This window comes from Candoia aspera, chromosome 7 (genome assembly GCF_035149785.1).
Source record: "Candoia aspera isolate rCanAsp1 chromosome 7, rCanAsp1.hap2, whole genome shotgun sequence".
In the NCBI taxonomy this organism is placed as follows: domain Eukaryota; kingdom Metazoa; phylum Chordata; class Lepidosauria; order Squamata; family Boidae; genus Candoia; species Candoia aspera.
The window spans coordinates 23,124,997-23,139,297 of record NC_086159.1 but is presented as its reverse complement, the minus strand read 5'-3'; the positions used below and the strand labels follow the sequence as shown (position 1 = coordinate 23,139,297).

At 40.3% G+C, this 14,301-nt stretch overlaps 1 protein-coding gene across 1 annotated transcript in view; it reads left to right on the top strand.

Annotated features, from left to right (window-relative positions):
• Positions 1-1,147: 1,147 nt before the first annotated feature.
• Positions 1,148-14,301, top strand: part of NT5DC3 (5'-nucleotidase domain containing 3) — a 30,717-nt gene continuing 17,563 nt past the window's right edge. Inside the window, exons 1-3 of the mRNA XM_063308725.1 lie at positions 1,148-1,474; positions 9,676-9,860; positions 12,534-12,608. Coding sequence (XP_063164795.1) covers positions 1,210-1,474; positions 9,676-9,860; positions 12,534-12,608 — 525 coding nt within the window. The 5' untranslated portion in view covers positions 1,148-1,209. The remainder of the gene's footprint in view (positions 1,475-9,675; positions 9,861-12,533; positions 12,609-14,301) is intronic.

The window sequence follows — 14,301 nt, the reverse complement described above, 5'->3', positions numbered from 1 at the left end:
TACTTCTCATTTAGTGATGACAATTGGGACCGGCAACTCGGTCGTTAAGCAAAACAGTTGCTAGATGAAACTACGACTGTGCTTATGATTTTACTTCAGCTTTCCTTTGCTTTACAGACCTGTTGTAAATGAGAGGATTGGTCACAAAGTTACTTTTTCATCACTGTTGTAACTGCAAATGGTCACTGTACAAGGCAGTTGCTAAACAAGGACTACCTGTAAATGCATTTACCAGAAAAAAATCTGAAAAAGACTATGATCAACTCATTCTCCTGTAATTGCACCACCATGCTGTGGTCTATACAGGTACTCACGCTATAAAGAAATTGAACACAAATGACATTTTAACCTCCTTCTGTTTTTTCATCAATCATAGCTCTAAGCATTTGCATGTGACACTTTGTATTATTACTCAAATATAATCTGATATTTTGTTTTGGGGTAGTGTGTTAGATGAATCCAGCTTTCTGTGGCCTTTTTCAACAAAGTTTCTTTTTTACAGAATCTGATCACTGTCTAGTTTAGCTCATGGTTGATGCAGTCACTGCATTGTTTTCAAGGTAGCTTACAAGGCAATCGTTTTATGATCTGTTCAAAAATCCTTCCATGTGTAAATGTCAGATTGACTGACCTGTATTACCCTGCGTCCTATTTTTCCCTTTTAGGAAGACAGACATTTCCCTCTCTCCAGTCATCTGGGACGTCACTCTCCAGGATTTCTCAAAAGTAACGAAAGAAGGTTTGGCCAAACCACCAGCAAGTTGCTTCAGGTCCCTAAGAGGCAATCCATCCGGATCTGGGGATTTGAAGTCCCTGCCTACACCGCTAGCTTAATGCGTGAATCCAGCCATTGCCTCCAACAATGAGTAAGACCGAGCAATTCTTCCTCTTTCCAGCAAAGCGTTCGAGACAACGTACAGGACAGAAAGGCAGTTCCCCGGCCGAATAACGGCGACACCAGGGGCCGCAGCCAAAGGCAGAAGCCCGGCGTCTCCCCTGAGCAACACCTCCGCGCTTGGGGGAGGGGCTTCGCGCAGCCACCCGTGGCGTCCAGTCCAGCCCTCGGGATGCCTTCAGCGAGCCAGAGCAGCCGGAGGAGGCGGGGCCTGAGGAAGTGACTTCAGCCGGCGGCGCTTGCAAGCGTGGAGAAACAGAACTCGGGCGCGCCGACGTTCCTGCTTAAAGGCGCCCGAGGCTGCCTCGCTGGTCATGGCAGTCGCGGCGGCTTCTACCTTCAGGGTCCTCCTCAGAGTAGCGGGGGAAGACAATGTGGGCAGGGCGGCGGCGGCGGCAGCAGCAGCTGCACTCCCTGTTCCTGACCTCTCCGCCGGGCTTGCTTTTTGCAGCCTCAGCGGTGGCTTAAAAGCAAAGCCTTATTGCACGCTGGCTCCGCAGCAGCAGCCCTCCGCTCCGCCTCCGGATATGAAAAGCTACCTGTGGAAAAACTACAACGAGGCCAAAAGAGTCACGAAAGGTGAGCGAGGTTCGGGGCCGGGGCGGAAGGTTGTCCGCAGGAGGAGCGCGCTCGCCTACCTTCTTGTCGCGGGTGCCTGTTGCACGTTTTAGCTCCTGGCAGCTTTGTGGCTTGGGAAACAAAGCTTCCGGCTTCCCACGCCGCCCCTCAAGGATTGCAGAAAGGGGGCTTGTCCTCCTTCTCATCTCACTTCCCTCTTTTGTTCCTCTTCGTTTTGGCGGACTCCGAGCTTGCTCGACGGTGCGGGGTGATGTGCTTCAGTGGGGGGAAAGCGATCTCCTTGGCCAAGGTCATCGGGGAGCAGGTTCGTCGCCCTGCAGCGGTTTGAACCTAGAATCTGCATGTTGAGCAGGTGATAAACCAGGCTATGTTCGTGGTGCTAGATTTGTAGGTAATCAGTGAGGATGCCTGCACGCACACCTCGCCCTCCGTGGATGAGAAAATTGTGTTTTTATTGCGTTGGGATGTGCTGATAGAAGAACGGTGTGTTTTGTTCGATTTTTTTATACACTCAGAACTCTTTAGTCTTTATGTTTGCCTTCTGCACCAAGCATTGGTTGGAGGATCTCGGTTTTAATAAAACTGTCTTCTCAACCTGAAGTCTGTCCACCCTGCGTAATAAATAAAGAAATGGACTTAGGAAAGCCATAGTAAGTCATTAGCAGATCCCCTGCCTGTGGGTATTACTGTGGGAGAAAAAAGGTTGAACATCCTACTTGCCTGGTTCTATAGCTGAAGCATAAATTGCAGCTCCAGTAGTTGTTCTAATGGTTATTTTTGAACAAAATTGGAATATCCAATCAGAATCTCCCTCACTGCAACAATTTTGATTTGCTTCTGCTGCTTCATAGGCAAAGTAAGGATTACTAGGAACCTTAAGTAGGATTGCAAGCAAATGTACAACAGAACAAAACAAAGCTTTGCCACCAGGAAGAGAACCTTTAAATCAGAGGCATTTTGAGTGAGAAGTACTGGGAATAAAAAAATCAAGAAAGGGATAATCTGTAGGGAATACTTTTTTAAAGAAAGAGAGGTGTAAGATTTCTATAGAAGCCTTTTTTCTTTTTAAAACAAAGAAATCATTAGAAAATGTCATTGCTATTGCAGGATTCAATCTATGCTTAGGTTGCTGCACTTGGTAGCAGTAAGATTCTGAGCCCCATTCAAAGTGCTACCATTACCTGTAAAACCCTGAATAGCAGGGTTTCTCAACCAGGGTTCTGTGGAAGCCTAGGGTTCCGCGAGAGGTCACTAGGGGTTCCCTGGGAGAGCACCATGTATTTAAAAAATTATTTCAAATTCAGGCAACTTTACATTAAAGAGGTAGGTTTCATTCTTTATTTTTAGTTTAAGAACATTGTTAATGCATATATACAGGCCTAGGCATGAAATGAATAGAATACTTTTGTAACTTCTGGCCTATATTTGAGCCTGAATGTGCAGGGGGTCCCCAGGGCCTGAAAAATATTTCAAGGGTTCCTCCAGAGCCAAAAGGTTGAGAAAGGCTGCTATATAGTGTGTAGCTGGGACATGTCAGGAGTCACCATACTAAACCAGATTCTGCCCATCCCACAGGTTATCAAGAGAGAGGATGTTGAGAATCTTTACCCCCACCCCATCAGAAATCCAAGGGACTAGGATCAGACTGGCCTGATTAGTAATGACCCTTACATTCTGGCATACTTTCCCCCAGGAATATGAGTGACACTGGCTTTCCTTTTGTTTAGAAAGGTCCTGGAGAGTCTTGTTCCAATAGATTTTTGGCCTCTAGTATGATTCTTGGGTGATTCTTAAGGACTGTTTCTTTGTGGGTTTTGTTTCTTTTGTTTGTTTTCTGCCCAGAATCCTAATAATTGGGATAGTATATAGAAATTGTCAAATAAAACATTGTGGTTCAAGTTTCCAGGTTGTTGGCAGTTTCATGCATTGGTTTTCTAAGCACCAGGAATGAAATAAATTATACAAGTAGTGATTTTATACCAGTCAGCAAATTTTATTTGTAATTATTGTTGCACTTCTGCCTTTCCTCTGGAAGGTCCACCTCTCATTTTATCCCAACAAACAACCACATGAGGAATGTTGGTCTAAGTGAATAGTTGCCCAATGAATCATGTGATTAATGGTGGACTTGAATCCATATCCTTCTGATTCTAGACCAATGCAGTCCTTACAGCTGATCACTGAAATGTAAAAGAGACCAGTAGTATCTCTCTTGATACGGAATTTGGTTTAAATTAGCAGTAACTGTTCTGCCTGTTCAGGTGATGCTTTATAAGCCAGCAGAATATTAAACTAGATTGAGTCTTCCCATGCTCTGGTTTGGTTCACTAAGCTATTCTGGCATGCACACCAGACAAGGGACATGCAGACTATGCTTCCTGCAGTTTTCAGTTTCTGGGAGAACTATTAAGATCAACATGTTAATGTGAGATTTATGTAGGTTTGTGTGGTTGGGGATAGAAAAGCCAACAGACATTGTATATGATATTTGTAGACAGAAGGTGGGCAGAAGGTGGTGAATGTGTACTGTACTCATGTTACCATGTATCTCTAACAAATTATCTCTGCCAAAAATAAGATACCTGTACAGGCAATATTGAGAATCTGTTAGTTGTAACATTTATATTGTTTTGTTCTTGAAGATTTCCATATATTGGATGAAAAGTATCCAATTTTGTGCAGTTGCCACTTTCACATAATTTTACTGATGCTTTCGACTTAGAATCTTCCCATGTTTTGCTATTGCTGGTACTTTCCACATGCATGTACGAAATCTGCTAAAGACAAAGAGGCTGAGGCCTTCTGTAAGATTTCCTAGACAGTATGTAAACAGAGTTGTAGGGCTCTGTTTAACCTCATCCTCTGAAACAAGGGGTTAAAATAGAGTTCTTGGAGAAGTGAAATGGGTAATTTCATCTACCTTTATAAAACATAAAATGACTTCAGCACCTCAGACATGGACTTGGTTATACTGAAGTACAGTGTGTGCGGTGCACTGTGACAGTGACCTTCCTGGGAATACAGCCCTAGTGTATCTCTTTCCTGTCAGCTTCCCCTCTGATGATTAGTTGGATGTATCATGAAGTACCTTTCTGGTTGTTGGAAGATGGACCTGACAAACCTATCCTATTTAGGTGGGGAAGAGGATTAAGAGAGAAATCAAATGGCTCAAGGATTGAGATGCAAGTTACTTTACTACACAATGCAACAGATGTTGCTGGACATGCTAGCTGGGGTGGGTGAGAATTGCACTTCAGTAACAACCAGGTCATATTTTCTCCACTCCTTCAAAGTCTAGCTGCAGCTTACCTCCATTGGTGAATTTTAACAAAGCTGTGGAGCTTGCCAGAAGTTCTTTCAAAACATTAACAGTCTCCTTGTTTTATCTAAAACAGTCAAATTAACCTGAAAAGTCTATTACTGATGTGCTTTCTTATGGTATCTTTTTTATTGCTTTTTTGCCTTTTAAGGGAGAAATGCTTGCTGCATATTGTTCTTTGTAATCTGAATAAGCTTGGAACATAGTAAAGGCATTGTTGAAGGTGATAGGTCATTTGAAAATTGAGAAGGGATACTAAGCTTCCAGCAAATGATTGTGAATCTGTTGCTGTTGGGGTTCCTTTGAGATGGTTATGTCTTCAACAGTAAAAGAAATGGTTGTGCTGATCAGGGTGGCATGAAGGTATTTTGATTCAGACCTGGGAAATTAGTTTGCTGCCAGGGCATGCTAGGAGATAGAGACATCAATCCTCAAATGCTGTCTGGAAAAGCTTTTTACTAGCTTCTGCTCTAACTTCACAAAGGATGTTCAGCAATATAGGGGCCACAAGAGAAAAACATTATGAGGTCCTGCCCTTTTCTTAGAAATGGGCAACTGTTCCTAGAGTTTCTTGGAGTGCACATAGGACAAGTCAATTACAGGCAGAGAAGGTAGTCCTGAAGGTACTTCGTGGCCAAGCTGTATAGGCCTCTGTAGGTTAGTGTACACTTTAAACTGGAAACCTATAGACAGCCACCTGCAGAAGCCATAGCACAGCTGCCATCTGATTACGGTAGCTGACTGATTCACCAGCATATGGGCTGCTGCATGTTGCACCATTTGCAGCTTCCTGATGGTTTCAAAGGCAGGCCCATGTAGAGTTCACTGCTGTAGTCCAATCATGTGGTGATAATTGCATGAATCACTGTTGTGAGGGCCTCCTAATTAGATAAATTCATGGGGGCTAGCAATGGGTTCCCTGGCTCATTCTACTCCAAGGTGAGCCTTAGGTTAGGTTCACACATTGCACTAAGCCATAATGTTGCTTTTCTATTTTGGCATAGCATGTGATGAGGTGCTGTAACCCATGGTCTGTGAACTAGCATGTAGTGTGAACCAGCCAATTTGATTTATTCAACAAATCATGATTAAACAAGCCATGGTTTAACATGATGTATGAATTCCAACAAAATGAATTACAAATCAGACTCATGTAACCTTCAACAGATAGTAGTAGTAGCTAATTCAACAAAGAGATGCTAAAGCAAGCCATGGTTTAGTGTTGTGTATGAATATAATTTACTTGCTCCTGGTAAAGAGAAGCTGCTTCATACTATTGGAAGCTGGGCAAGGTGCTTTTTCATTCTAAAAACATTTTCAATATCATGTTTTCAATTATTTATTTGCATTTTAAATGTACTCTTGAAATAAGGTTTTACAATATATGCGTTCAAATGTTTGAAATTTTTTCACATGAATTGTCTAAGCATAGCTTCAGATGCTCTTCAGATCAGCTGCTGCATAAGTTTGGTTAAGTTTTCTCTCTACAGGTCAGTACTCCAGTTGCAGAAAGTATACTTCATGCTCTGTTTAAGGAAGGCAGATGTATCGTGTTCCTGTGCTAAATTATGCCTATTTCAAAATACTACTTGTCCAAATTATGTTATGCAGCTTCAGGATTTGAGGAGTGTTCCGAAATATATTCTTTCACTTACCTTATTAGGTAAGGATTTTCATGCAGGAATTTTATCCAACTAGGTTAGCTGCAAGTTTTGTAAACAGAAGAAAGAAATCTGAGAGCTGGTATACTTTGGTGGCTGAGAAAGTGAGCTACAAATCAGGGTGTATTTTAGTTTTCTTTATTAACATTTCTGTGCTGTGTCAAACGCTTTGGGGAACTTGTAAGGAATTATAAAAACTATTAAAATGCAAAACAAGGCGTAACATTAAATTCAGCAGTAAGAGACAAGAATCAAGTAGTTCAAACATTAAAATGCTGAGGCCAAAACAATTAGTAGTTGAAAAGTTTGACAATGAACAAAAGGGTCTTCATATGGTATCAAGATAACCACAAAGATGACAAAGCTAAACCCGGGTTTCTCAACCAGGGTTCAGTGGAACCTGAGGGTTCTGTGAGAGGTCACTAGGGGTTCCCTGGGAGATCACAATTTATTTAAAAAATTATTTCAGCTTTGGGCAACTTCACATTAAAGGGGCAAGGTTCATTCCTTATTTTTAGTTTAAGAACACGGTTAATGCGTATATACACATGGAAGAAATATAATAATTTTGGAACTTCTGGCCTATATTTGAGCCTGAATGTGCAGGGTTTCCCTGAAGGCTGAAAAATATTTCAAGAGTTCCTCCAGGGTCAAAAGGTTGAGAAAAGCTGCTCTAAATCTTAACATGGAGCAGTCTACATACTTTTGGGGGGGGGGGCAGGTGCTGGCAAAAGTAAAACAATCTTTTTAATTTAACCTGATATTAACTTTGCTGAACACTTTAGCCTATATGCCTGACTGTATTTTGCTGCATGTATTGTCTGCCAACCATTACAGATTTCTTTTTTCAAACCATAAAACCCAATGTTGTTTAATGTTTATACAACAAGCAAGCTGTTTTATGTACAAGCTTTGTATCTCAGTCTAATTTATCTTTTCTACATACTGTTAAGTAGTAATGTAAAGTTATAAATACATAATGTAAGAAGGAAATGATAATTTTAAATCTAAGTCCAGAAAAGAACTAATATATAATTTGAGGAAATGTTAAATAAATGTTAAATAAAAGCTGTAAAACTTTTTTTAAAATGCTCAGTAAAATTATGGATAGAATACCCCAAACTGGTAAAATCAGTGGGAATTTTTCCTGGTTTCTGTTGTGCAACATCTGCCTCTTGGTTCTTTTTTCTACATACCTCCTGACTGATACTATGTTTTGACATTTCTGAAGACAGCTTTGGGCTGGACCAAGATGGGAGTGTGTTGATCCAACTTTTGAATTTCTGTGTTGGACATAAATATCTGACAAGGTATTCAGCTGGTGACAAAATTAAATTTTGTTGTATAACAAGGTGCCACCTTATGGCAGTTGTGATATGCATGGGCCTGAATCTACAGCTGCATGAAGTCAAGATTGCTGTAACAAATTACATATAATACTCAAGTGTCTCAGTGTTGTCTCAGTTATGATACATATAACAGTGGTTTATGAACTTCAGCTTTAACAACTAAGCATTATTAATGTTAAAATAATAATTCATTTTTCATATTTGCTCAGGATAGCCTAAATGGACCTTCCAATTTCATCTTCACAGGAATTTTACGAGTTAGGTTAGCTTTATGCCTGAATGAGAATTTTTATTTTATCTATAAATATATATTTTATCCTTGTAGAGCCTATGCTACATCATCTAGAGCAGCGGTTCCCAACCTTTTTGGCACCAGGGACCAGTTTCATGGAAGACAATTTTTCCACGGACTGGGGGGGGATGGTTTCGGGATGATTGAAGCATTTCCTCTTTTTCCTGACCTTTTATTCTTTTTTCTTTGTGCTGTTTGGAGATAGCAGCCAATGGGCTTGCTTTCTCTGACAGGAGGCAGAGCTCAGGCGGTAATGCGAGTGATGGGGAGTGGCTGTAAATACTCAGGCTGTAAATTCGCTTGCTCGCCCACTGCTCACCTCCTCCTGTGCGGCCCCGGTTCCTAACAGGCCACGGACTGGTACCAGTCTGCGGCCTGGGTTGGGGACCCCTGATCTAGAGTATCACACAGCAGTTTAAAGCCATAATACAGTATAAAATCATACATTGTGAAAAGTCTTCTCTGAGCTGAGCTTAACTCCTGGTGACTTATGGACATGTCACAATAGTTTCATTGGCAATATTGTGGAAGTAGTTTGCCATTGCCTTCTTCCAGGATGTCTTTTTTTAACTTTCTGGCCTAGTATAAAGTTCTTATATTCCCTGGTGGTCTCTCATTCAAGTGCTACCCAGGCCAAACCCTGCTTAGCTTCTCAGCCCAAATAAAGTCACCTAGATGATATATCTTGCTGAGATGTCCTGTTTATACACATGTAGCTTTAAAATACAAAAGGGGAAACCATTAAACAACATTTCAATAAGCATCTAACAGGCAAAGCTGGAAGTGGTGAAAACACTCCTAACTGGAAAAAGAGTACCCAGAAAAGGAGCCTCTTGCATTTCAAGGACAAACTATTGTCTGTAAGCTCCTGTTAACCCCATCAGCGCAAGGAAGTGATCTGTCCATGAGAATGGACTGAGGGGAAAGTTCCCAAGAACCAAATCATGGCACATTTGTCCCAAGGTAGAGGAATTTGAAGTGTGGCCAGCCACATGTTGGGTCAGTGATGACCTGGGACAAACCCATGACTAGCATGGTGGCCACTGAACTCCACTGAACATAGGGGGAGGTTGAAACAGAATGCAATGAAATCTTATAGCTTAGTGAGGGATGCCACTATTTAGCTGAGAGGACAGTATAATAACTGTACTCTCAGCTTGTCCCTTTGGCTCAGCATCTCAATTAAGGGCCTCACTTCTGGATGCTTACAGAACAGTGTTGTTCATGACAGCTAAGATTTCCTGGTAAATGATTACCACATCATCTTCCCTGCCCCAGGATCAGGATTGAGCAAAACATGAAACCCAGCAGGACAGATCTCTGTGAGTGTGACCCCCGCCCCGCCACTTCAGACACATTTCAGTGATACATGCCATGTCCTTTTGTCTGCAGTTGTGGATGAGTCTGGTTTTATTGCAGATGGATTTGGTGTTCAGTAACATCCTGAGCTCTGAGTTACTATCCCCATCTGGCCTATTCATTCCATGTAAATGGCAAGTAGCAAGTTTATTGCTTAGCTTGCAGTAGCTCTGAGTACTTATTTGTAAACAAGTGTTTGTATGTGTTTCTTTCTTCTATAGATTTAGTCCCTTCAATCATGAGTAATTTGTTGAATCCGGATGCTATCTTTTCCAACAATGAAATGAGTCTCTCAGACATAGAAATCTACGGCTTTGATTATGACTACACTTTGGTCTTCTATTCCAAGCATTTGCACACATTGATCTTTAACGCTGCCCGGGACCTTTTGATCAATGAACATCGGGTAAGGTGATTTGCAAGGGTGGGGTGGTGCCATAATATATTGGAAATTAAGATGCTTAAGCTAGTTGCATAGCGAGCAATAAATTCTGGACGAAAAGGATGTGAAAGAGCTGTGTTGTACTCTCACAAATTATATTGCAGAGCTTGCATAGATTTTTCAAGGGGATTCAAGAGTAGAGATAGGCAAGAAGTTGACTTCATTGCTTTTTCTCGCATAAGACATGCTATGTTTCAGAATTTAGCTCATTATTCAGAATTAAACATTTAATACTAATTTCGCAGAAGGATCCGTATTCATTAAGATTTGTCAGTCTGTGGGATACACTTCCCCTAAGTAGGTGCTCTCTAGATGAGTGAACCTCAACTTCCAGATTCACAGCAGTGACCACGCTGCAAAGCAAATTCTGGGAGTCGATATCTGCACATTTGGAGGGAACCTTGGGGAAGGCTGCCCTAGAATCTCCTTCAGTCTAAATGCAGGAGTGTTGGAGGGTACATAAAGGAGTAATTTGTCAAATGCTTAGGAACAGGCATTATTGCTGTATTATCTTTCAGGAGTGGGGAATTTTACTCATAAGTCCACACTATCAGTTAGCCAGATGTCAGTGGACAGGACGTCCTTCCTCCAAACCTATGTTCCCTGAATCAACACTCCACCCTGCAGCAGTTATTTCTCTGGGCAAAAGCAGAAGGGGACCATTGTGCCCTGCCTTCCACTGTGTAGAAGCACTGTGCACAGACATTATGTCTGTGTCTGTAAGATCTCAGAGGAGGGGAATGGCCTTCATGGGCAGATGCAACCCATAATTTTGAGACTACAGAATTTTTGAAAATTCGATATAGGGAGATCAAAATGTTAACAGATTACTACAGTAATGTGCAATGTGTAACTATGCCACTCTAAAAAATGCCCTTGTTTGAAAATAATTACACTCTTTGTTGCTAATTTTGCTGCCTAGAATGCTGTCTGAACCGAAAGCGTTTCTTGCATTAGTAAACACAAGTATTAACCCTCTCTATGCTGTGAGGGCTAGAACATTTTTGACTATGTGAACTAAGTTCCCAATATAGTTTGTTAAGCATATCCAAGGCTGCATTTCTGTCCAAAGGTCAGTGGCTATATATTCATGTCTATAAATATCTTTGTAATAGTAAATAAGAAATTGGAGCTTAACATACAACTGGTTGCAGTCTCTAGTTTAGTGCAAGACTGGAACAGACTTATTTCCATGGGGCAAGTACGCTGGATGGACCCAAAAGAATGACCAAGAATTATCTGTGTTTTATCTTGTGAAATAAAACCAGATCAGCTGCAATTTAATGAATGTTCCCCAGCATTCTAAGTTCTGTCGAGTATAGAAAGCGAGTGTGGAAAATTTCTCACAAAGCTGCCGCTTCTGTAGAGGCATTTGCTAATAATTAGAGGGAAATTGTTCAGAGACCTTCTATGGACAGTAGGAATGTGAATGGAAGAGGAAGGAATGAGTATTTGAATTTAGAATCAGCCTTCCTGCAGGTGTTGAGATTACACATTTGTAATGCAATAGAAATTAAAATAACAGATAAAACTATAGTGTGAGAGTTTTTCTCTCTGCTTGTTTCTCTTGTGAGGATTCTTAAGGTAGCATGATGTCTCATTTTGATTGGATTAATTTGATTAGTTTAAATTATGGTTCCTGATAAAAACACTGTGATGTTGATGCCTTTGATGAGAGGCCAGAGTTTGTTAACCAGTAGTTTTGATTAAAACTTTTCAAAATGACATTACAAATATCTGGGAGGGAGAGAAATGGGAAGGAAATATTAACCAACCTTTTTCATAACTAATCCTTTTAATTGGGGGCTTGGTGGGGTGGGAGGATCAATCAGGCAGCATTTCCAGACTTTCACGTGGTTTGGCTTTTTTGTATCATTTGGCAATGTTGCAATTACAGGAAAGGAAGAAGTAATAGGAGGACTCAAGTGAGAAGTGAAGAAATAACAGGCGTGAGCACAGCACCTCTGCCTTGAAAACAAATGACTATAATGTTTTGTCTTTGGTGCTTATTGTTCTGTGGCCCAGGATTTGTCATTTCAGTTCTGACCCCACATCAGAGGGAGGTACAGATTTGGTCCATTGCCTGCACATCTTCCTACAAAAATGTTTGAAAGCTCTAAGAAGCCCTAAGAAGCATACTCAAGATTTGATTAGATGACTGTAGGCATATGCAACCTGCCTTCAAGTAGCATGATAGGAACTATTGCACACTCCAAAAAATGTCTGGAACCAGGGGAAAAACCCCTTAAATTTAATTCAAATTAATTATTTCTCTATTAAGCTTATTATGCTGATAATAAAAAGGTCTCTCAGCAATGTACAATAAATTAAGACCACTTCCGATAAATTAAATAATTTACCTATTCTGCCTTAAAAGTACAGTTTAGCAGCAATATTTGGAAGAGTTTTGGGGTACAAAACCTTTTCTACAGGGCTATAGGCGGTGTAGGCTTTCTCTTCCCCTTCTGAGTTCCATCCATAGTATGGCTACAGATTATGATGTAGTTTTCCTGATAAAACTGGAAACAAGAAAGGTGTGTTGATTAGTAGAAGAAGGGGAACTGGACTATAGATTTGTATTTCCTGTATGGGTTGTGTTGTGTGCTAAAATTATTACTATTTTTATGACTTTGTCAGTATCCCGCAGAAATCCGAAAGTATGACTATGATCCGAATTTTGCAATAAGAGGGCTTCATTATGATGTGCATCGGGTAGGTATACGTTATTTTATTTGGAACATCATTGCTTATTATCTGTTTTTATTTATGAGTAGTCTGAAATAGTTGCCAGATGCAACTTAATGTGTTTATTTACCAAATTTGAAATAGCATTTATAGAAATAGTACTAGTAATTAGATCTTACGTATTAAAACCAAGGTACCTTACAACTGATTGATTATTTGCCATCAAGTCATTTTTGACTCCTAGCAGCCACATAGATTTTCTCCATGATGATCTATTCCTAACCTTTCAAGTCTCCCAGTGGTGTACTCATTTCTACCATAACTGAGTCCATTCACCTTGCTGCTGGTCATCCTCTTCTTCTCTTTCCTTCCACCTTTCCCAGCATTAGAGCCTTCTCCAGAGAGCTGGGTCTTCACATAATGAGTCCAAAGTAGGATAATTTGAGTCTAATCATTTGTACCTCGAGTGAGAACTTTGGGTTGATTTGTTCAATGATTTATTGGTTTGTTTTCACTGCTGTCCATGGTATTCTCAGGAGTCTTCTCCAACATCAAAGTTACATTACAATATATGTAAAATATTACCAGATAAACAATATTACTAGGAAGGAGTAAAGGTCTATATAAGATTTTCTCAGATTACAAATGATCCAGCCTTTTTTGGCCCCAGAGGTAATGACAGTTACAGCAGATTGCTTGGTTACCTTGCCTAAAGTGCTACAGATACATCACACAATTTTGCATCCTGTTCAGGTTCAGGAAGTAGAAAGGTACCAGCCTATTTAATCCATTGCCCCTAATTGAAATGCTGCTTTGTTTTTGAATATAGGCTTCACAGGAAAAGGAACTTGCCTTCAAATGGCCTATCATATTCTTGGCCTGTTGTTGGTATATCCTGCAGTTCCGTTGTTAATCTTAAAAGAAATTTTCTAACAGCTTTGTGAAATCATAAACAATTTTTTTAGTAACCTGGACCTTGTTTTGGTAATACATATTAAATTGTACATAATGAGCCCTGGATTCCAGATCGTACTTGATGAATAACCTTGTCTTCTGGAATTGGAGGTGATTCGCGCAAGTAGCAGGCGAGCAGAATTATTTATCTCTTACCATGATAAGAATCAAAACATCTACATTGGTGACCATGACTACACTTAGTGACAGTGTGTTTTAAAACTTTGTCTATTTATGTTTGATTTCTGGGTCTGAAGAATTTTCTTTTTGGTCTGACTCGAATCTGCTATTTGTCAGTCTCAGTTGCTTATGCCAGTAGAGAGACTCATATCAATCTTTATTAGGGTCATAGACCAATGTAAGGCATGGGGAAAGAACACAGTCAATAAAAACATAAAAGAAGGCATAGGAACAAAAGATATAAAAAGGTGGGAGGGACATAAAAAGTTAATCTTTGGGCTGAGATCAAGTGTAGTAAGAAGACTTGTTTTTCTCCTTTTTTCTCCCACTTTTGTGCACAATTCTATAATCCCCTCCATTGTCTCCCTCTAATCAAGTCATGAAGTATGTAATTTTAGATGTACTTGTTTTTTGAGGGGAGTGGGAGGCTGTTTTTTAGATAATGAAATTGTATGTTTTACACTCAGAAGTGAAATTGACAATTCTTTCTCAGTCCTCCAAAACCCTGCTTGCTAAACAAGAAATAATATGAGCATGTTTAATTCCACATTTCAAATGGCTGTAAATCATAACAGGGTTGTGATTA